Genomic DNA, 20,293 nt, shown 5'->3' with positions numbered 1-20,293 from the left:
AATTTTGGGGTGCTCAGGACCCCCAAAATTCCCCCAAAATTTGGGAATGAATCATAAAAATAAGACAAAAATTCGGATTTTGGGGTGATTTTCTCGGAATTTAATGGGGATTTTTTGGGATTTTTGGAGGATCCCCAAAATTTTGGGGTGCTCAGAGTCCCTAAAATTCCAAAAAATTTGGGAATTGAACATCAAAATAAGACAAAAATTCGGATTTTGGGGTGTTTTATTTGGACTTTATTGTGAATTTTTGGGTCTGGAATTTTTGGGTGGTTTTCCCCAAATTTTGGGGTGCTCAGGACCCCCAAAATTCGGGAATTAATCATAAAAATAAGACAAAAATTCAGATTTTGGGGTGATTTTCTCGGAATTTAATGGGGATTTTTTTGGATATTTTGGGATTTTTGGGGATTTTCGGGTTCGGGATTTTTTTGGGTGTCCCCAAATTTTGGGGTGCTCAGAGTCCCTAAAATGCCCCAAAAATTTGGGAATTGAACATCAAAATAAGACAAAAATTCAGATTTTGGGGTGTTTTTCTTGGAATTTAATGGGGATTTTTGGGTCTGGGATTTTTGGGTGGTTTTCCTAAATTTCGGGGTGCTCAGGACTCCCAAAATTCCCAAAAAAATCTGGGAATTAATCATAAAAATAAGACAAAAATTCAGATTTTGGGGTGTTTTTATTGGAATTTAATGGGGATTTTTTTGGATTTTTTTTGATTTTTGGGGATTTTCGGGTCCGGGATTTTTTTGGGTGGTTTTCCCCAAATTTTGGGGTGCTCAGGACTCCCAAAATTCCTAAAAAAATCTGGAAATTAATCATAAAAATAAGACAAAAATTCGGATTTTGGGGTGATTTTCTTGGAATTTAATGGGAATTTTTTTGGATTGTTTTGGATTTTTGGGGATTTTCGGGTCCGGGATTTTTTTGGGTGGTTTTCCCCAAATTTTGGGGGGTTTTCCCCAAATTTGGGGCTCAGGGCCGGGCCTGCAGCTCCTGCTGCAGCCGGCCCAGGAGCTGCCGCTGCTGCTCCGAGCGCCGCTGCAGCTCCTGCGACTGCTGCTCGCAGCGGGACCTGGAGCGGGGAGAAAAACCCGGATTTTGGGAAAAAAAAAAAATTGAATTATGGGGGAAATGGGGATTTTGGGAAAAAAAATTGAATTATGGGGGAAAAAGGGGATTTTTTGGGGAGAAATGGGGATTTTTGGGGGGAAAATGGGGATTTTTTGGGGAAAAATGGGGATTTTTTGGGGAAAAATGGGGATTTTTTTGGGGGGAAAAATGGGGTTTTGGGAAAAAAAAAATTTGAATTATGGGGGGAAAATGGGGATTTTGGGAAAAAAAAAACTGAATTATGGGGGGAAATGGGGATTTTGGGGGGAAAATGGGGATTTTGGGGAAAAAAAATTGAATTATGGGGGGAAAATGGGGATTTTGGGGAAAAAAAATTGAATTATGGGGGAAAATGGGATTTGGAGGGGAAAAAAAAATTGAATTATGGGGGGAAAATGGGGATTTTGGGAAAAAAAATTGAATTATGGGGGAAAATGGGATTTTGGGAAAAAAAATTGAATTATGGGGGGAAATGGGATTTTGGGGGGAAAATGGGGATTTTGGGGGGAAAATGGGGATTTTGGGGGGAAAATGGGGATTTTGGGAAAAAAAATTGAATTATGGGGGAAAATGGGGATTTTGGGAAAAAAAATTGAATTTTGGGGGGAAAATGGGGATTTTGGGAAAAAAAAAATTGAATTATGGGGGAAAATGGGGATTTTGGGGAAAAAAATTGAATTATGGGGGGAAAATGGGGATTTTGGGAAAAAAAATTGAATTATGGGGGGAAAATGGGGATTTTGGGAAAAAAAATTGAATTATGGGGGGAAAATGGGGATTTTGGGGAAAAAAATTGAATTATGGGGGGAAAATGGCGATTTTGGGGAAAAAAAATTGAATTATGGGGGGAAAATGGGGATTTTGGGGAAAAAAAATTCGAATTATGGGGGGAAATGGGGATTTTGGGAAAAAAAAATTGAATTATGGGGGGAAAATGGGGATTTTGGATAGGAAAAATGGGGATTTTTAGGGGGGAAAATGGGGATTTTTTGGGGTGGAAATGGGGATTTATAGGGGGAAAAATGGAGATTTTTAGGGGGAAAAATGGAGATTTTTAGGGGGAAAAATGGAGATTTTTAGGGGGGAAAACTGGGGATTTTTTGGGAAAAAATGGAGATTTTTTTGGGGGGAAAAATGGGGATTTTGGGAAAAAAGAATTCGAATTATGGGGGGGAAATGGGGATTTTGGATAGGAAAAAATGGGAATTTGTGGGGGGAAATGGGGATTTGGAGGGAAAAATGGGATTTTGGGAAAAAATTGAATTTTTAGGGGATACAGGGGATTTTGGGGGAAAAATGGGGATTTGGGGGGAAATGGAATTTTTTTTGGGGAAAATGGGGGTTTGGAAGGAAAAATGGGAATTTTGGGAAAAAAGGTAATTATGGGGGGGAAAAAGGGAATTTCGAGAAGGAAAAAACAGGATTTTGGGGGAAAAATATTGATTTTAGGGAAAAAAATGGGGATTTTTGGGGGAAAAATGGGAATTTTTTGGGGGAAAAAGGGAATTTGGGAAAAACAATTTGAATTATGGGAAAAAAAGGGAATTTTGGGAGAGAAAAAATGGGAATTTGGGGGGGAATATTGATTTTAAGAGGGAAAAACGGGAATTTTTGGGGGAAAATGGGATTTTTTTTGGGGGAAAATGGGGATTTGGGTGAAAAACAGGGATTTTGGGGGAAAAAATGGGATTTTGGGGAAAAAAATGAATTGGGGGGAAAAGGGAAATTTTGGGGAAAAAATGGGGATTTTGTGGGGGAAAATGGGGATTTTTTTTGGAAAATGGGAATTTTCCCCATTTTCCCCCAAATTTTTCCCATTTTGCCCAAAATCGTGTTTTTTTACCCCAAACCCACATCTCCCTGTGATGCACTCCAGCCTTTTCCCCTTTTTTCCTCAATTTCCCCCCATTTTCCCAATTTTTTCCTGTTTTTTCCCCCCATATTTTCCCAATTTTCCCCATTTTTTCAGTTTTTTCGCCATTTTGCCCAAATTCCCCATTTTTTTCCCCAATGCTCTCCAGCCTTTTCTCCTTTTTATCTCCATTTTCCCCCATTCTTGCTCCCTTTCCCCCTTTTTTTTTGCCAATTTTCCCCATGTTTTCCCAATTTTTCCCATTTTTTCCCCATTTTTGCCCAAAATCAGGGTTTTTCGCCCCAAACTCACATCTCCCCTCTGATGTACTGCAGCCGTTTCCCCTCCATTTCCCCCCATTTTCCCCAATTTTCCCATTTTTTCCCATTTTTTCCCCGTTTTTCCCCTGTTTCCCATTTTTGCCCAAAATCCCGTTTTTTCACCCCAAACTCACAGCTCCCCCGTGATGTACTGCAGCCGTTTCCCCTCCATTTCCCCCCATTTTCCCCATTTTTTTCTGTTTTTTCCCCATTTTTTCCCCGTTTTTCCCCATTTTTTCCCCGTTTTTCCCCGTTTTTTCACTTTTTCCCGTTTTTGCCCAAAATCCCGGTTTTTCACCCCAAACTCACAGCTCGCCCGTGATCTACTGCAGCCGTTTCCCCTCCATTTCCCCCCATTTTCCCCAATTTTCCCCATTTTTTCCCCATTTTTTTCTGTTTTTTTCCCATTTTTTCCCCGTTTTTTCACTTTTTCCCATTTTTGCCCAAAATCCCGGTTTTTCACCCCAAACTCACATCTCCCCTCTGATCTACTGCAGCCGTTTCCCCTCCATTTCCGCTCCATTTTTCCCCATTTTTCCCCAATTTTTCCCATTTTTTTCTGGTTTTGTCCCCGTTTTTCCCCGTTTTTTCACTTTTTCCCATTTTTGCCCAAAATCCCGGTTTTTCACCCCAAACTCACAGCTCCCCCGTGATGTACTGCAGCCGTTTCCCCTCCATTTCCCCCCATTTTCCCCATTTTTTTCTGTTTTTTCCCCATTTTTTCCCCGTTTTTCCCCATTTTTTCCCCGTTTTTCCCCGTTTTTTCACTTTTTCCCGTTTTTGCCCAAAATCCCGGTTTTTCACCCCAAACTCACAGCTCGCCCGTGATCTACTGCAGCCGTTTCCCCTCCATTTCCCCCCATTTTCCCCAATTTTCCCCATTTTTTCCCCATTTTTTTCTGTTTTTTTCCCATTTTTTCCCCGTTTTTTCACTTTTTCCCATTTTTGCCCAAAATCCCGGTTTTTCACCCCAAACTCACATCTCCCCTCTGATCTACTGCAGCCGTTTCCCCTCCATTTCCGCTCCATTTTTCCCCATTTTTCCCCAATTTTTCCCATTTTTTTCTGGTTTTGTCCCCGTTTTTCCCCGTTTTTTCACTTTTTCCCATTTTTGCCCAAAATCCCGGTTTTTCACCCCAAACTCACAGCTCCCCCGTGATGTACTGCAGCCGTTTCCCCTCCATTTCCCCCCATTTTCCCCATTTTTTTCTGTTTTTTCCCCATTTTTTCCCCGTTTTTCCCCATTTTTTCCCCGTTTTTCCCCGTTTTTTCACTTTTTCCCGTTTTTGCCCAAAATCCCGGTTTTTCACCCCAAACTCACAGCTCGCCCGTGATCTACTGCAGCCGTTTCCCCTCCATTTCCCCCCATTTTCCCCAATTTTCCCCATTTTTTCCCCATTTTTTTCTGTTTTTTTCCCATTTTTTCCCCGTTTTTTCACTTTTTCCCATTTTTGCCCAAAATCCCGGTTTTTCACCCCAAACTCACAGCTCGCCCGTGATGTACTGCAGCCGTTCCCCCTCCATTTCCCCCCATTTTTCCCCAATTTTCCCCATTTTTCCCCATTTTTTCCCCATTTTTTTCCCCGTTTTTCCCAGTTTTTTCACTTTTTCCCATTTTTGCCCAAAATCCCGGTTTTTCACCCCAAACTCACATCTCCCCTCTGATGTACTGCAGCCGTTTCCCCTCCATTTCCCCCCATTTTTCCCCAATTTTCCCCATTTTTTCCCATTTTTTCCCCGTTTTTTCCCCGTTTTTCCCCGTTTTTTCACTTTTTCCCATTTTTGCCCAAAATCGGGGTTTTTCACCCCAAACTCACATCTCCCCTCTGATGTATTGCAACCGTTTCCCCTCCATTTCCCCCCATTTTTCCCCAATTTTCCCCATTTTTTCCCATTTTTTCCCCGTTTTTTCCCCGTTTTTCCCCGTTTTTTCACTTTTTCCCGTTTTTGCCCAAAATCCCAGTTTTTCACCCCAAACTCACAGCTCGCCCGTGATGTACTGCAGCCGTTTCCCCTCCATTTCCCCCCATTTTTCCCCATTTTTCCCCATTTTTTTCTGTTTTTTCCCTGTTTTTTCCCCGTTTTTCCCAGTTTTTTCACTTTTTTCCCATTTTTGCCCAAAATCCCGGTTTTTCACCCCAAACTCACAGCTCCCCCGTGATGTACTGCAGCCGTTTCCCGACGTGCTCCCGCGCATGGCGCAGTTCCTGCGGCAGCAGCACCGGGCCCAGCAGGCGGAAGATGGAGTTGGACTCGTCCAGCAGCTGCAGCTCCTTTTTGGGGCAAAAACGGCCAAAATTGGGCAAAAAGGGGAATTTGGGGAGAAAAATGGGATTTTTGGGGGGGAAAAGGGGGAAATATGGGGAAAAATGGGATTTTTGGGGAAAAAAGAGGCAAATGGGGAAAGAAATGGGGAAAAATGGGGGGAAAAAAAAGGGATTTTGGGGAAAAATTGAGAAAAATTGGAAATTTTTGAGGGGAAAAATGGGGGAAAAATGTGGGAAAAAGTGGAAAAATGGAAAAAAAAAGGGGAAAAAAATGGGGGAAAAAGTGGAAAAAATGGTGAAAAAATGTGGAAAAAAAAGGAAAAATTGGGAATTTTGGAGAGAAGAATGGATGAAAAAATGGGATTTTGGGGAGGAAAAAATGGGATTTTTGGGATTTAAAAAATGGGATTTTGGGGAGGAAAAAATGGGATTTTTGGGATTTAAAAAATGGGGAAAATGGGGGGAAAATGGGGAAAAAATGGGGAAATAAAACAGGGGGAAAATGGGGAAAAAAATGGGGAAAAATGGGAATTTTGGAGGGAAAAATTGATGAAAAAATGGGATTTTGGGGATTTAAAAAATGGGATTTTTGGGGAGAAAGAAAAAGGGGTTCTGGGGAGGAAAAAATGGGATTTTTGGGATTTAAAAATGGGATTTTGGGGAAAAAAGGGGCAAAATGGGGAAAAATGGGGGAGAAAAGGGGGAAAATGGGGAAAAATGGGGAAAAAAGGGGGAAAATGGGGAAAAAATGGAGAAAAATTGGGAATTTTGGAGGGAAAAATGGATGAAAAAATGAGATTTTGGGGGAAAAATGAGAATTTTTTGGGGGAAAAAGGGGAAAAAGGGGAAAAAAAGTGGAGAAAAAGGGAAAAAAAGGGGGAAAAACAGGAAAAAAAGGGGAAAATGGGGAAAAAATGGGGAAAATGGGGAAAAATGGGGAAAAATGGGAATTTTGGAGGGAAAAATGGATGAAAAAATGGGATTTTGGGGAAAAAAATGGGGGGAAATGGGATTTTTTTGGGGGGAAAATGAGAATTTTTTTGGGATAAAAAAGAGGTAAAAATTGGGATTTTTGGGGGAAAAAAGGGGGAAAATTGGGATTTTTTTTGGGAAAAAGGGGTAAAAATTGGGATTTTTTTTTTGGGGAAAAATAGATAAAAATTCAAATTTTTTTGGGGAAAAAGGGTAAAAATTGGGATTTTTGGTGGGAAAAAGGGATTTTTTTGGGGGAAAATAGAGAATTTCTGGGGAAAAATTGGATGGTTTTTTTTGGGGAAAAAGGGGTAACAAATGGGATTTTTTTGGGGAAAAAGGGATAAAAAATGATTTTTTCGTGTGAAAAGAGATAAAAAATGGGATTTTTTGGGAGAGAAAATGGGGTAAAAAATTGGGATTTTTGTGGGGAGAAAATGAGAATTTTTTGTGAAAATTGGAATTTTTTTGGGGGGAGAAGGAATTAAAAAATGGAATTTTTTGGGGAAAAAAGAATTTTTTGGGAAAAAATTTTGGGATTCTTTTTGAGGAAAAGGGAGATAAGAAATGGGATTTTTTGGGGGAAAAAGGGGCAAAAAAAGGGAATTTTTTAAGGGAAAAAAAGGGAATTTTTTTAGGGAAAAAAGAGAATGTTTTGGGAAAAATTTCTGGGATTCATAATGGGAAAAAGGGGTAAAAAATGGGATTTTTGAGGGGAAAAAGGGATTTTTTGGGGATAAAAAAGAGAAATTTTTTTGGGGAAAAATGAGAAGTTTTTGGGAAAAATGGAGAAATCTTTTTCTGGGAAAAAGGGATAAAAAAGGAGTTTTTTGGGAGAAAAAAGAGAATTTTTCTGAGAAAAATTTGGATTTTTTTGGGGGGAAAAGGGTAAAAAATGGGATTTTTTTTGGGGAAAAAGAGGGGTTTTGGGAAAAGGGGATTTTGGGGGAAAAAGGGAATTTTGGCAACTTTGGGGGAATTTTTGGGCAGTTTTGGGGTTTTTTTGGGAATTTTTGGGGCAGTTTCAAGGAATTTTTTGGGTTATTTTTGGGGTGTTTTTGGGGTGTTTTGGGGGTATTTTTTCGGGGAATTTTTGGAGTAGATTTTGGGGGGTTTGGGGTTTTTTTGGGAATTTTGGGAATATTTTTGGGTCAGTTTTGAGGGTATTTTTGGGGCAGTTTCAGAGTATTTTTAGGGAATTTTGGGAGCAGTTTTGGGGTTATTTTTGGGATAGTTTCAGGGTATTTTTGGGGTTATTTTTAGGGCAGTTTTGGGGTTATTTTTGGGCTATTTTGGGGTAATTTTTTGGTTTATTTTAGGGTATTTTTGGGGCAGTTTTGGGGTTATTTTTGGGCAGTTTTGGAGTTATTTTTGGGGTTGTTTTGGGGTTATTTTTGGACAGTTTTGGGGTTATTTTTGGACAGTTTTGGCATTATTTTTGGGGTTATTTTTGGTTTATTTTAGGGTATTTTTGGACAGTTTTGGGGTTATTTTTGGGGTTATTTTTGGGTTATTTTTGGTTTATTTTAGGGTTATTTTTGCAGTGTTTTTGGGCAGTTTTGTGGTTCTTTTTGAGGTTATTTTTGGGCAGGTTTTGGGTTATATTTGGTTATTTTTGGGTTAATTTTGGGCAGTTTTGTTGTTCTTTTTGGGGTTATTTTTGGACATTTTTGTGGTTCTTTTTGGGGTTATTTTTGGTTTATTTTCAGGTTATTTTTGGGTTAATTTTGGGCAGTTTTGTTGTTCTTTTTGAGGTTATTTTTGGGCAGTTTTGGGTTATTTTTGGTTATTTTTGGGTTATTTTTGGGCAGTTTTGTTGTTCTTTCTGGGGTTATTTTTGGGCAGTTTTGGGGTTATTTTTTGGCAGTTTTGGGGTTATTTTTGGGCAATTTTGGGGTTATTTCTGGGGTTATTTTTGGGCAGGTTTAGGGTTATATTTGGTTTATTTTCAGGTTATTTTCAGGTTATTTTTGGGCAGTTTTGTTGTTCTTTTTGGAGTTCTTTTTGGCAGTTTTGGGGTTATTTTTGGGGTTATTTTTGGGCAGTTTTGGGGTTATTTTGAGGTCATTTTCAGGTTATTTTTGGGTTCTTTTTGGGCAGTTTTGTGTTTCTTTTTGAAGTTCTTTTGGGCAGTTTTGGGGTTATTTTTGGGGTTATTTTTGGCAGTTTTGGGGTTATTTTTCGGCAGTTTCGGGGTTATTTTTGGGTTATTTTTGGGCAGTTTTGTTGTTCTTTCTGGGGTTATTTTTGGGCAGTTTGGGGTTATTTTTCGTTTATTTTCAGGTTATTTTTGGGTTATTTTTGGGCAGTTTTGTTGTTCTTTTTGAAGTTCTTTTTGGCAGTTTTGGGGTTATTTTTGGGTAGTTTTGTGGTTCTTTCTGGGGTTATTTTTGGGCAGTTTTGGGGTTGTTTTTGGGTTATTTTTGGGCAGTTTTGTTGTTCTTTTTGGGGTTATTTTTGGGCAGTTTTGGGGTTATTTTTGGGTTATTTTTGGGCAGTTTTGTGTTTCTTTCTGGGGTTATTTTTGGCAGTTTTGGGGTTATTTTTGGGCAGTTTTGGGGTTATTTTTGGGTTATTTTTGGGCAGTTTTGTTGTTCTTTCTGGGGTTATTTTTGGGCAGTTTTGGGGTTATTTTTCGGCAGTTTTGGGGTTATTTTTGGGTTATTTTTGGGTCAATTTGGGCCGTTTTTGGCCCGTTCTCTCCCCACCTCCTGCACGATGTTGTTCTCCGTCAGCTGCGTCTCCAACTTCTGCCGCGCCGCCACCGCCCGGCCCAGCTCTGGGGACCCCAAAAAACGGGTCAGGGGCACCCCAAAATCCCCCCAAAAAACGGGTCAGGGGCACCCCAAAATCCCGGTTCATGGGCACCCCAAAATCCCCCCAAAAACGGGTCAGGGGCACCCCAAAATCCCCCAAAATCCCCGCAAAAACGGGTCAGGGGCACCCCAAAATCGGTCAGGGGAACCCCAAAATCCCCCCAAAATCCGGGTCAGGGGCACCCCAAAATCCTCTCAAAATCCGGGTCAGGGGCACCCCAAAATCGGGGTCAGGGGAACCCCAAAATCCTCTCAAAATCCGAGTCAGGGGCACCCCAAAATCGGTCAGGGGAACCCTAAAATCCCCCCAAAAAACGGGTCAGGGGCACCCCAAAATCCTCCCAAAATCCGGGTCAGGGGCACCCCAAAATCGGGGTCAGGGGAACCCCAAAATCCCCCAAAATCCCCCCAAAAACGGGTCAGGGGCACCCCAAAATCCCCCAAAAATCCCCCCAAAATCGGGGTCAGGGGCACCCCAAAATCCCCCAAAAATCCCCTCAAAATCGGGGTCAGGGGAACCCCAAAATCCCCCAAAATCCTCCCAAAATCCCCCAAAATTGGGGTTCATGGGGACCCCAAAATCCCCCAAAATCTGGGTCAGGGGGACCCCAGAATCCCCCAAAATCCCCCCAAAATTGGGGTCAGGGGAACCCCAAAATCCCCCAAAAACGGGGTCAGGGGCACCCCAAAATCTCCCAAAATCCCCCCAAATTCGGGGTCAGGGGCACCCCAAAATCCCCCCAAAATCCCCCAAAATCGGGGTTCATGGGGACCCCAAAATCCCCCCAAAAACGGGTCAGGGGAACCCCAAAATCCCCCAAAAATCCCCTCAAAAAAACGGGTCAGGGGCACCCCAAAATTCCCCAAAATCGGGGTTCATGGGGACCCCAAAATTCCCCAAAAATCCCCTCAAAATCGGGGTCAGGGGCACCCCAAAATTCCCCAAAATCGGGATCAGGGGCACCCCAAAATCCCCCCAAATTCGGGGTCAGGGGCACCCCAAAATCCTCCCAAAATCCCCCAAAATCGGGGTTCATGGGGACCCCAAAATCCCCCCAAAAACGGGTCAGGGGAACCCCAAAATCCCCCCAAAATTTTGGGGGGATTTTGGAGGATCCCAGGGGGGATTTTTGGGGTGATTTTTGGGGGTTTTTTTGGGGTTCCCAGGGCAGATTTTTGGGGTGATTTTTGGGGGGATTTTTGGGGGGATTTTTGGGGTTCCCAGGGCAGATTTTTGGGGTGATTTTTGGGAATTTTTGGGGGGATTTTTGGGGTTCCCAGGGCAGATTTGTTGGGTGATTTTGGGGGATTTTTGGGGTGACTTTGGGGGTTCCCAGGGCAGATTTTTGGGGTGATTTTTGGGGTGATTTTGGGGTTCCCAGGGCAGATTTTTGGGGTGATTTTGGGGGATTTTTGGGGGGATTTTTGGGGTTCCCAGGGCAGATTTTTGGGGGTATTTTTGGGGTTCCCAGGGCAGATTTTTGGGGGGATTTTTGGGGGCATTTTTGGGGTTCCCAGGGCAGATTTTTGGGGTTCCCAGGAGGATTTTTTGGGTGATTTTGGGGCTCCCAGGAGGAATTTTTTGGGGTGATTTTTGGGGTTCCCAGGGCAGATTTTTTGTGGTGATTTTGGCAGATTTTGGGGGTGATTTTGGGTGATTTTTGGGGTGATTTTGGGGGTTCCCAGGAGGATTTTTGGGGTGATTTTGGGGGTTCCCAGGGCAGATTTTTGGGGTGATTTTGGGGGATTTTTGGGGGAATTTTGGGGTTCCCAGGGCAGATTTTTGGAGTAATTTTGGGGCTCCCAGGAGGAATTTTTTGGGGTGATTTTGGGGGTTCCCAGGGCAGATTTTTTGGGGTGATTTTGGCAGATTTTGGGGGTGATTTTGGGGGTTCCCAGGGCAGATTTTTGGGGTGATTTTGGGTGATTTTTGGGGTGATTTTGGGGGTTCCCATGGCAGATTTTTGGGGTGATTTTGGGGGATTTTTGGGGGAATTTTGGGGTTCCCAGGGCAGATTTTTGGGGTGATTTTGGGGCTCCCAGGAGAAATTTTTTGGGGTGATTTTGGGGTTCCCACGGCAGATTTTTGGGGGGATTTTGGGGGATTTTTGGGGTGACTTTGGGGGTTCCCAGGGCAGATTTTTGGGATAATTTTGGGGCTCCCAGGAGGAATTTTTTGGGGTGATTTTGGGGTTCCCAGGGCAGAATTTTGTGGGGTTTTTTGGGGTGAATTCAGGGGTTCCCAGGGCAGATTTTTGGGGTGATTTTGGCAGATTTTGGGGGTGATTTTGGGTGATTTTTGGGATGATTTTGGGGTTCCCAGGGCAGATTTTTGGGGTGATTTTGGGGGATTTTTGGGGTAATTTTGGGGCTCCCAGGGCAGATTTTTGGGGTGATTTTAGGGGTTCCCAGGGCAGATTTTTGGGGTGATTTTAGGGGTTCCCAGGGCAGATTTTTTGTGGTGATTTTGGCAGATTTTGGGGGTGATTTTGGGTGATTTTTGGGGTTCCCAGGGCAGATTTTTGGGGTGATTTTGGGTGATTTTTGGGGTGATTTTGGGGCTCCCAGGGCAGATTTTTTGTGGTGATTTTGGGTGATTTTTGGGGTGATTTTGGGGTTCCCAGGGCAGATTTTTTGTGGTGATTTTGGCAGATTTTGGGGGTGATTTTGGGTGATTTTTGGGGTGATTTTGGGGCTCCCAGGGCAGATTTTTGGGGTGATTTTGGGGGATTTTGGGCTCACCTTTCTGCAGCTGTTGGTATTTCTCCAGCTCCGCCTGGAGCTTCTTCTGCAGCGGCTCCGCCATGGGGGCGATTTTGGGGGGCTGGGGGGGAATTTGGGGGCGATTTTGGGGGGCTGGGGGGGGTTTGGGGTCACCCCCCGCACCCCCAAAATCTCCCGTGACCCCTCAGAGACCCCCCCCAAAAAAAACAAAATCCAGGAGCCCCCAAAAAATCCAAAGCCCCAAAAATCCCAAATTCCCAAAAATCCAAACCCCACCCAGGACACCCCAAATTCCCCTCGAGACCCCCAAATTCCCCTCGGGACCCCCCCAAAATCCCCTTAAGACCCCCCAAATTCCTCTGGGGACCCCCAAATTTCCCTCAGGACCCCCAAATTCTCCTCGAGACCCCCCAAAATCCCCTCGGGACCCCCCAAAATTCATTCAGGACCCCCAAAATCCCCTCAAGGCCCCCAAATTCTCCTCGGGACCCCCCAAAATCCCCTCGGGACCCCCAAAATTCATTCAGGACCCCCAAAATCCCCTCAAGGCCCCCAAATTCTCCTCGGGACCCCCCAAAATCTCCTCGGGACCCCCCAAAATCCGCTCGGGACCCCCAAAATCCTCTGAGGTCCCCCAAAATCCCTTGGGAACCCCCAAAATTCCTCTCTGGATCCCCAAAATCCCCTCGGGACTCCCCAAAATTCTACTCGAGACCCCCAAAATCCCCTCGGGATCCCCAAAATCCCTTTGGGACCCCCCAAAATCCCCTCAGGACCCCTCAAAAATTCATTCAGGACCCCCAAATTCTCCTCAGGACCCCCAAAACCCCTCCCAAGACCCCCAAAATCCTCTCGGGACCCCCAAAATCCTCAGGGGACCCCCAAATTCCCCTCGTAACCACCCAAACCCCTTCAGGATCCCCAGATTCCCCTCGGGACCCCCGAAAACCCACTCGGGACCCCCAAAATCCCCTCGAGACCCCCAAAAATCCTTCCGGGACCCCCAAAATTCCCCCCAGAACCCCCAAATTCCCTCGCGGCCCCCCCTCAAATCTCCTCCTGCCCCACCCAAACCCCCCCAAGGCCCCTCCAGGACCCCCCCGCATTCCCAGGGGGACCCCAAGACCCTCCCGGGACCCCCAAAAATCCCCAAAATCCCCAAAAATCCCCCCAAAATCCCCCCTCGCCCCCCCCCCGTTCTTCACCCTCCGCTCCGCGCGCGGCCCCAACGCCTCGAGCCACGCCCCCTCCGCTCTGCGCATGCGCCGCAGCCCCAAACCACGCCCCCTCCTCTAAGCCCCGCCCACCGCCCCGTTTATGCTAATTATCCCGCCGTGGCCACGCCCCCTCCCCGCGCGCCGCCCGCCGCCCGAGCGCGCCCCCCCCCCTCCCCCGGGGGTGGATTTTGGGGCGGATTTGGGGGTTTTTGGGGCCCGCCGGAGGTGAGAGGAGCGCGGGGAGGGCTGCGGGATGGGCCCGAGGCGGCGCAGGTGGCGGCGGAGGGCGGCCCGGGCGGCGCTGGCGGCGCTGGCGCTGGCGCTGCTGTGGCTGCAGGGCAGCGGCGCGGGCGAGGAGCTGCTGGCGGCGGCCCTGGCGGCCTGCGAGGAGGGGCGGGGGGCGTGGGGGGCGTGGGGGGACGGGGGAAAGCGGGGGGTGGGCGTGGGGGGCGCGGGGGGTGGGAGTTGGGGGGGCGAGGGGGTGAATGGGGGGCTTGGGGGAGAGGGGGCGGGGTTTGGGGGAGAGGGGGCGTGGCTTGGGGGAGAGGGGGCGTGGCTTGGGGGAGAGGGGGCGTGGCTTGGGGCGGGGGGCGCGGGGGTTGGGGATGAGCGGGGGGGCGCTGGGAAATGGGGGCCGGGGGTCCTGAATGGCAGCTCGAGGGTCGAGGGTTGGGCTGGAATTGGGGGTCCTGGCGGTGGAATTGGGGGGCCTGATGTTCAAATTGGGGGTCCCGGCGGTGGAATTGGGGGTCCCGGGGTTGGAACTGGGAGTCCCGGGGGTGGAATTGGGGGGCCTGAGGTTCAAATTGGGGGTCCCGGCGGTGGAATTGGGGGTCCTGAGGTTGGAATTGGGGGTCCCGGAGTTGGAATTGGGGGTGCCGGCGGTGGAATTGGGGGTCCCGGCGGTGGAATTGGGGGTCCCGGCGGTGGAATTGGGGTGCCTGACGTTCAAATTGGGGGTCCCGGGGGTGGAACTGGGGGTCTCGGGGGTGGAATTGGGGGTCCCGGCGGTGGAATTGGGGGGCCTGAGGTTCAAATTGGGGGTCCCGGGGGTGGAATTGGGGGTCCCGGGATTGGAATTGGGGGTCCCGGGGTTGGAACTGGAGGTGCCGGTATTGGAATTGGGGGTCCCGGGGTTGGACTTGGGGGTCCCGGTATTGGAATTGGAAGTCCCGGGGTTGGAACTGGAGGTCCCGGGGTTGGAACTGGGGGTCCGGGTGTTGGACTTGGGGTTCCCGCGGCTCAAACTGGGAGTCCCGGGGGTCTCCTTGGTGGTCCCGCGGTCAGAACCCGCGCTCCCCAAACCCCCCCCGGCTGCGTGGGTCTCCTCTCGGGGGGCTCCGGCGTCCTCCCCGCTGCTCCCGGCGGCTCCCCGCTCACCCCCCGAGTCCTGCTGGCCCCGGCGCCGTGCTCATCCCCGGGCCCGTTCCTGCTGACGCTGGTCCCCAGCGCCCCGGAGCACCGGCAGCACCGCGCCGCCGTCCGCGACACCTGGGGCGGCCCGTGGGACCCATCCCGGGGCGACACCGGCGCTCCTCCCGCCCGCACCGTGTTCGTGCTGGGCTCCCCGGAGGATCCCCGCGAGCAACCGGAGCTGCTGGCCGAGTGGCGGCGGCACGGCGACGTTTTACAGGGCGACTTCACCGACACCTACGGCAACTTAACCATCAAAACGCAGCTGCTGCTCCGCTGGGCTCTGGCCTGCTGCGGGAAATCGCCGTTCCTCCTCAAGGCGGACGACGATTCTTTCCTCAACATCCCGGCGCTCTCCGCCTTTTTGGCCGCGTGGCGCTCTCCGCCGCCTCGCCTTTACCTCGGCCGCGTCCACTGGCGGGTGGAGCCCAACCGGGACCCGCGGAGCCGCCACCACGTCGCGCGTGGGGTGTACCCGCGCCGCCGGTACCCGCGGTACTGCAGCGGCGCCGCGTACGTGCTGTCGGCGGCGGCGGCGGGCGCGGTGCTGGCGGCGGGGCGGCGGCTGCCGGCGGCGCTGCCGGAGGACGCGTGGGTCGGGGCGGCGGCGGCGGAGGGCGGCGTGGCGCCGCGGCACTCGGCGCGCTTCGGCGGAGCGGCGGGGCCGCCGGCGGAGCGCTGCTGCCTGCGGGGGGCGCTGTTCAGCGCGCACCGGGTGCGGCCCGAGGGGATGCGGCGCCTCTGGGAGATGCTGGGCCGGGGGTGCGCGGGGGAGCCGGGGGTGATGCGGTGTCGGCTGCGGGAGGCGCTGGCGGGGTGGGGGTGGGGGTGGGGAGGGGGGGAGTGACGGTAGAGGGGAGGGGGTGACGTCAGAGGTGAGGGGGTGACGTCATAGGTGGGGAAAAAAAAAAAAACCTCCATAAGGGGATGGGGTGCTCCCCCCCCCCCCTCCCCAAAGCTCGTCTCTGGGGGGATACAGAGGTTGGGGGTGTGACGTCATGGGGAGTGACGTCATGAAGGGGGACACTCCACCCCAAACCTCGTGTCTGGGGGGATACAGAGGATGGGGGTGTGACGTCATGGGGAGTGACGTCATGAAGGGGGACACCCCCCCCCAAACCTCGTGTCTGGGGGGATACAGAGGTTGGGGGTGTGACGTCATGGGGAGTGACGTCAGAGGTGAGGGGGTGACGTCATAGGTGGGGAAAACCCCACCCCCCCATAAGGGGATGGGGTGCTCCCCCCCCCCTCCCCAAACCTTGTCTCTGGGGGGATACAGAGGTTGGGGGTGTGACGTCATGGGGAGTGACGTCATGAAGGGGGACCTCCCCCCCAAACCTCGTCTCTGGGGGGATACAGAGGTTGGGGGTGTGACGTCATGGGGAGTGACGTCATCGGTGAGGGAGTGACGTCATGGTGGGGGACACCCCCATATAGGGATGGGACCCCCCCCCAAACCTCATGTCTGGGGGAGGATACAGAGGTTGGGGGTGTGACGTCATGGGGAGTGACGTCAGAGGTGAGGGGTGACGTCATAGGTGGGGAAAACCCCACCCCCCCTCCATAAGGGGATGGGGTGCTCCCCCCCCCCCTCCCCAAAGCTCGTCTCTGGGGGGGTACAGAGGTTGGGGGTGTGATGTCATTTGGGAGGGACGTCATGAAGGGGGACCCCCCCCCTAAACCTCGTGTCTGGGGGGATACAGAGGTTGGGGGTGTGACGTCATTGGGAGTGACGTCATCAATGAGGGGAGTGACGTCATCAATGAGTGGAGTGACGTCATGGTGGGGGACACCCCCCCTCCATAAGGGGATGGGATCCCCCCCCCCCCCCAACCTCGTGTCTGGGGGGATACAGAGGTTGGGGGTGTGACGTCATGGGGAGTGACGTCATCGGTGAGGGAGTGATGTCATCAATGAGGGGAGTGACGTCATGGTGGGGGACACCCCCATATAGGGATGGGGGACCCCCTCCCCAAACCTCGTGTCTGGGGGGTACAGACATTTGGGGTGTGACTTCATGGGGAGTGACGTCATCAATGAGGGGAGTGACATCATGGTGGGGGACACCCCCCCCCCCCCGCTTGGGGGACACAGTGGTTGGGGCTGTGACGTCATTGGCAGGTGACGTCATCGGGAGTGTGACGTCATGAGTGAGGGAATCCCCCCCTCTGCAGACCCCGCCCCCCCCCGTGTTTGGGGGTGATGTCACGGGGGTGTGACGTCACAGGGGTGTGACGTCATAGGGTAGTGACATCATGGGAAACCGCCCTGGGGATGGGGGTGACGTCATGGAGCGATGACGTCACAGGTGGGGACACGCCCCCCCCCCCCCCGGGGGGGTGAAGAACCCCCCAAAATGTGTGGGGGGGGACACGGTGACACCGATGTCACCCGGGTGTGGCACGGGTGTGACACGGAGCTGGGACGGTGACACCGATGTCACCCGGATGTCACCCGGGTGTGACAAGCGTGTGACACGGAGCCAGCACGGTGACACCGATGTCACCCGGACACTGGCACAGATGTCACCCGGATGTCACCCAGGGCCACTGGACAGTGACACCGATGTCACCTGGGTGTGGCACGGGGACGCCGATGTCACCTGGAGGTGTCACACGGACGTGACACACGGACACGGAGCTGGCACGGTGACACGCGTGTGACACAGGGACACGGAGATGGGACAGTGAAACTGATTTCACCTGGAGGTGTCACCCAGAGCTGGCACGGGGACATGGAGCTGGCACGGGGACACCGATGTCACCTGGAGGTGTCACACGGAGCTGGCACGGTGACAGAGATGTGACCCGAGGACACAGAGATGGGACAGTGACACGGCTGTCACCCGATGGCACCTGGAGGTGTCACCCGGAGCTGGCACACGGACGTGACACACGGACACGGAGCTGGCACGGTGACACACGTGTGACACAGGGACACGGAGATGGGACAGTGACACTGATGTCACCTGGAGGTGTCACCTGGAGGTGTCACCCAGAGCTGGCACATGGACACGGAGCTGGCACGGTGACACCGATGTCACCTGGGTGTCACATGGAGGTGTGACACGGAGCTGGCACGGTGACACGCGTGTGACACGAGGACATGGAGATGGCACAGTGACACGGCTGTCACCTGGAGGTGTCACCCAGAGCTGGGACAGGGACACCGATGTCACCTGGAGGTGTCACCCAGAGCTGGCACATGGACACGGAGCTGGCACGGTGACACCGATGTCACCTGGGTGTCACATGGAGGTGTGACACGGAGCTGGCACAGTGACACGCGTGTGACACAGGGACACGGAGCTGGCACGGTGACACCGATGTCACCCGGGTGTGACACAGAGCCAGCACGGGGACGCCGATGTCACCCGGACACTGGCACAGATGTCACCCGGATGTCACCCGGATGTCACCGGACAGTGACACCGATGTCACCCGGGTGTGGCACGGGGACGCCGATGTCACCTGGAGGTGTCACACGGACGTGACACACGGACACGGAGCTGGCACAGTGACACACGTGTGACACAGGGACACGGAGATGGGACAGTGACACTGATGTCACCTGGGTGTGTCACACGGAGCTGGCACGGTGACACGGGTGTGACACATGGACACGGAGCTGGCACGGTGACACACGTGTGACACAGGGACATGGGGATGGGACAGTGACACCGATGTCACCCAGAGCTGGCACACGGACACGGAGCTGGCACGGGGACACCGATGTCACCTGGAGGTGTCACACGGAGCTGGCACGGTGACACGGGTGTGACACACGGACACGGAGCTGGGACGGTGACACCGATGTCACCTGGATGTCACCTGGAGGTGTCACACGGAGCTGGCACGGTGACACGGGTGTGACACACGGACACGGAGCTGGCACGGTGACACGGGTGTGACACACGGACACGGAGCTGGCACGGTGACGCAGATGTCACCCAGGCGTCACCTGGATGTCACACAAGGACACGGATGTCACACGCGGAGTTGGCACAGTGACACGGGTGTGACACGGGGACACGGAGCTGGCACGGGGACACCGATGTCACCTGGAGGTGTCACCTGGAGGTGTCACCTGGGGACACGGAACACCGGCGCGGATGTCACCCGGATGTCACCCAGGGCCACTGGACAGTGACACGGATGTCACCTGGGTGTGACACGGAGCTGGGACAGTGACACTGATGTCACCCGGATGTCACTTGGAGCTGGGACGGTGACACCGATGTCACCCGGATGTCACCGGGAGCTGGCACGGTGACACGGCCGTGACGCTGGGACAGTGACACCGATGTCACCCGGATGTCACCCAAGGACACGGATGTCACCCACAGAGCTGGCACGGTGACATGGGTGTCACCTGGAGGTGTCACACGGAGCTGGCACGGTGACACGGGTGTGACACAGCTGTCACCCGGAGTCACCTGGAGCTGTCACCTGATGTCACCTGGATGTCACCGGATGTCACCCAGACCTGGCATGGTGACACGGCTGTCACCTGCTGCCACCTGGAGCTGTCACCTGCTGTCACCAGATGTCACCGGATGTCACCCAGACCTGGCACGGTGACACGGCTGTCACCTGATGTCACCCGCTGTCACCCGCTGTCACCGGATGTCACCCAGACCTGGCACAGTGGCCTGATGTCACCCAGACCTGGCACGGTGACAGGAATGTCACCCGCTGTCACCCCAATAAATTCCTGGCGCCGGTGACACCGAGCGGCTCCTGGGGGGGGGGGGGAGGGGCACCGGGACCCCAAAATTTCAAATGGGGACCCCAAAAATGGGGACGGGGACACCAAAAATGGGGACAGGACCCCAAAAATGGGGACGGGGACACCAAAAATAGGGAGGGGACCCCAAAAATAGGGAGGGGACACCAAAAATGGGGAGGGGACCCTAAATTTGGGACAGGGACACCAAAATTGGGGAGGGGACCCCAAATTTGGGGTGGGACCCCAAAAATGGGATGGGAACCTCAAAATTGGGGGGGAGGGAACATTGGGGACCCCAAAAATTGGGGACAGGGACCCCAAAAATGGGGAGGGGACATTGGGGACCCCCAAAATTGAGGATGGGACACCCAAAATTGGGGGAGGGACCCCAAAAATGGGGAGGGGATCCCCAAAATTGGGGAGGAGACACTTTGGGGACCCCAAAATTTGTGACAGGGACACTTTGGGGACCCCAAATTAGGGAGGGGACCCCCAAAATTTGGGATGGGACCCCAAAATTGGGTCAGGGGACATTGGGGACCCCCAAAATTGGGATGGGGACCCAGAAATTGGGATGGGGACCCCAAAATTTGGGATGGGAACCCCAAAATTTGGGCCGGGGACACTTTGGGGACCCCAAAATTGGGGATGGGACCCCAAAATGGGGGGAGAATATGGGGGACCCCCAAAATTGGGGAGGGGACCCCAAAATTTGGGACAGGGACACTTTGGGGACCCCAAATTAGGGAGGGGACCCCCAAAATTTGGGATGGGACCCCAAAATTTGGGACGGGGACACTTTGGGGACCCCCAAAAAGGGATGGGACACCCAAAATTGGGAGGGGACACTGGGGACCCCCAAAATTTGGGA

At 51.5% G+C, this 20,293-nt stretch overlaps 2 protein-coding genes across 6 annotated transcripts; one reads left to right on the top strand and one right to left on the bottom strand.

Annotated features, from left to right (window-relative positions):
- Positions 1-214: 214 nt before the first annotated feature.
- PFDN6 (prefoldin subunit 6) lies at positions 215-15,001 on the bottom strand. Of its 5 annotated transcripts, none has more exons than XM_085565108.1 (6): positions 14,830-14,967; positions 12,083-12,164; positions 9,233-9,303; positions 5,469-5,558; positions 5,268-5,299; positions 215-1,075 (listed from the first exon to the last, which is right to left on the bottom strand). In XM_085565108.1, the coding sequence occupies exons 2-6, from the start codon at positions 12,144-12,146 to the stop codon at positions 976-978; spliced, it is 357 nt and encodes a 118-aa protein (XP_085421234.1). In that variant the 5' UTR covers positions 12,147-12,164; positions 14,830-14,967; the 3' UTR covers positions 215-975. The 5 variants fall into 5 exon arrangements, with proteins under 5 accessions (XP_085421234.1, XP_085421231.1, XP_085421233.1 ...); XM_085565105.1 differs by lacking the exon at positions 14,830-14,967 and adding an exon at positions 13,270-13,320; XM_085565107.1 differs by lacking the exon at positions 5,268-5,299 and having other exon boundaries at positions 5,434-5,558; positions 14,871-15,001.
- On the top strand, positions 13,385-19,420 carry B3GALT4 (beta-1,3-galactosyltransferase 4). The gene is made up of 2 exons (XM_085564984.1): positions 13,385-13,717; positions 13,826-19,420. The coding sequence occupies exons 1-2, from the start codon at positions 13,535-13,537 to the stop codon at positions 15,539-15,541; spliced, it is 1,899 nt and encodes a 632-aa protein (XP_085421110.1). The 5' UTR covers positions 13,385-13,534; the 3' UTR covers positions 15,542-19,420.
- The last annotated feature ends 873 nt before the right edge of the window (positions 19,421-20,293 follow it).

Source organism: Lonchura striata, chromosome 35 (genome assembly GCF_050655825.1).
Source record: "Lonchura striata isolate lonStrDom1 chromosome 35, ASM5065582v1, whole genome shotgun sequence".
In the NCBI taxonomy this organism is placed as follows: Eukaryota; Metazoa; Chordata; class Aves; order Passeriformes; family Estrildidae; genus Lonchura; species Lonchura striata.
Note: the sequence above shows the minus strand (reverse complement) of the source record. Positions and strands in the feature narration are given on the sequence as shown.

Coding starts and splice junctions, on each gene's coding strand:
- B3GALT4 (XM_085564984.1), top strand. CDS start 13,535: ATGGGCCCGAGGCGGCGCAGGTGGCGGCGGAGGGCGGCCCGGGCGGCG. Junction 13,718..13,825: donor GGGACGGGGGAAAGCGGGGG/GTGGGCGTGGGG, acceptor TGGCTTGGGGGA/GAGGGGGCGTGGCTTGGGGG.
- PFDN6 (XM_085565107.1), bottom strand. CDS start 12,146: ATGGCGGAGCCGCTGCAGAAGAAGCTCCAGGCGGAGCTGGAGAAATAC. Junction 9,304..12,082: donor ATACCAACAGCTGCAGAAAG/GTGAGCCCAAAA, acceptor TGGGGTCCCCAG/AGCTGGGCCGGGCGGTGGCG. Junction 5,559..9,232: donor AGAACAACATCGTGCAGGAG/GTGGGGAGAGAA, acceptor TGCCCCAAAAAG/GAGCTGCAGCTGCTGGACGA.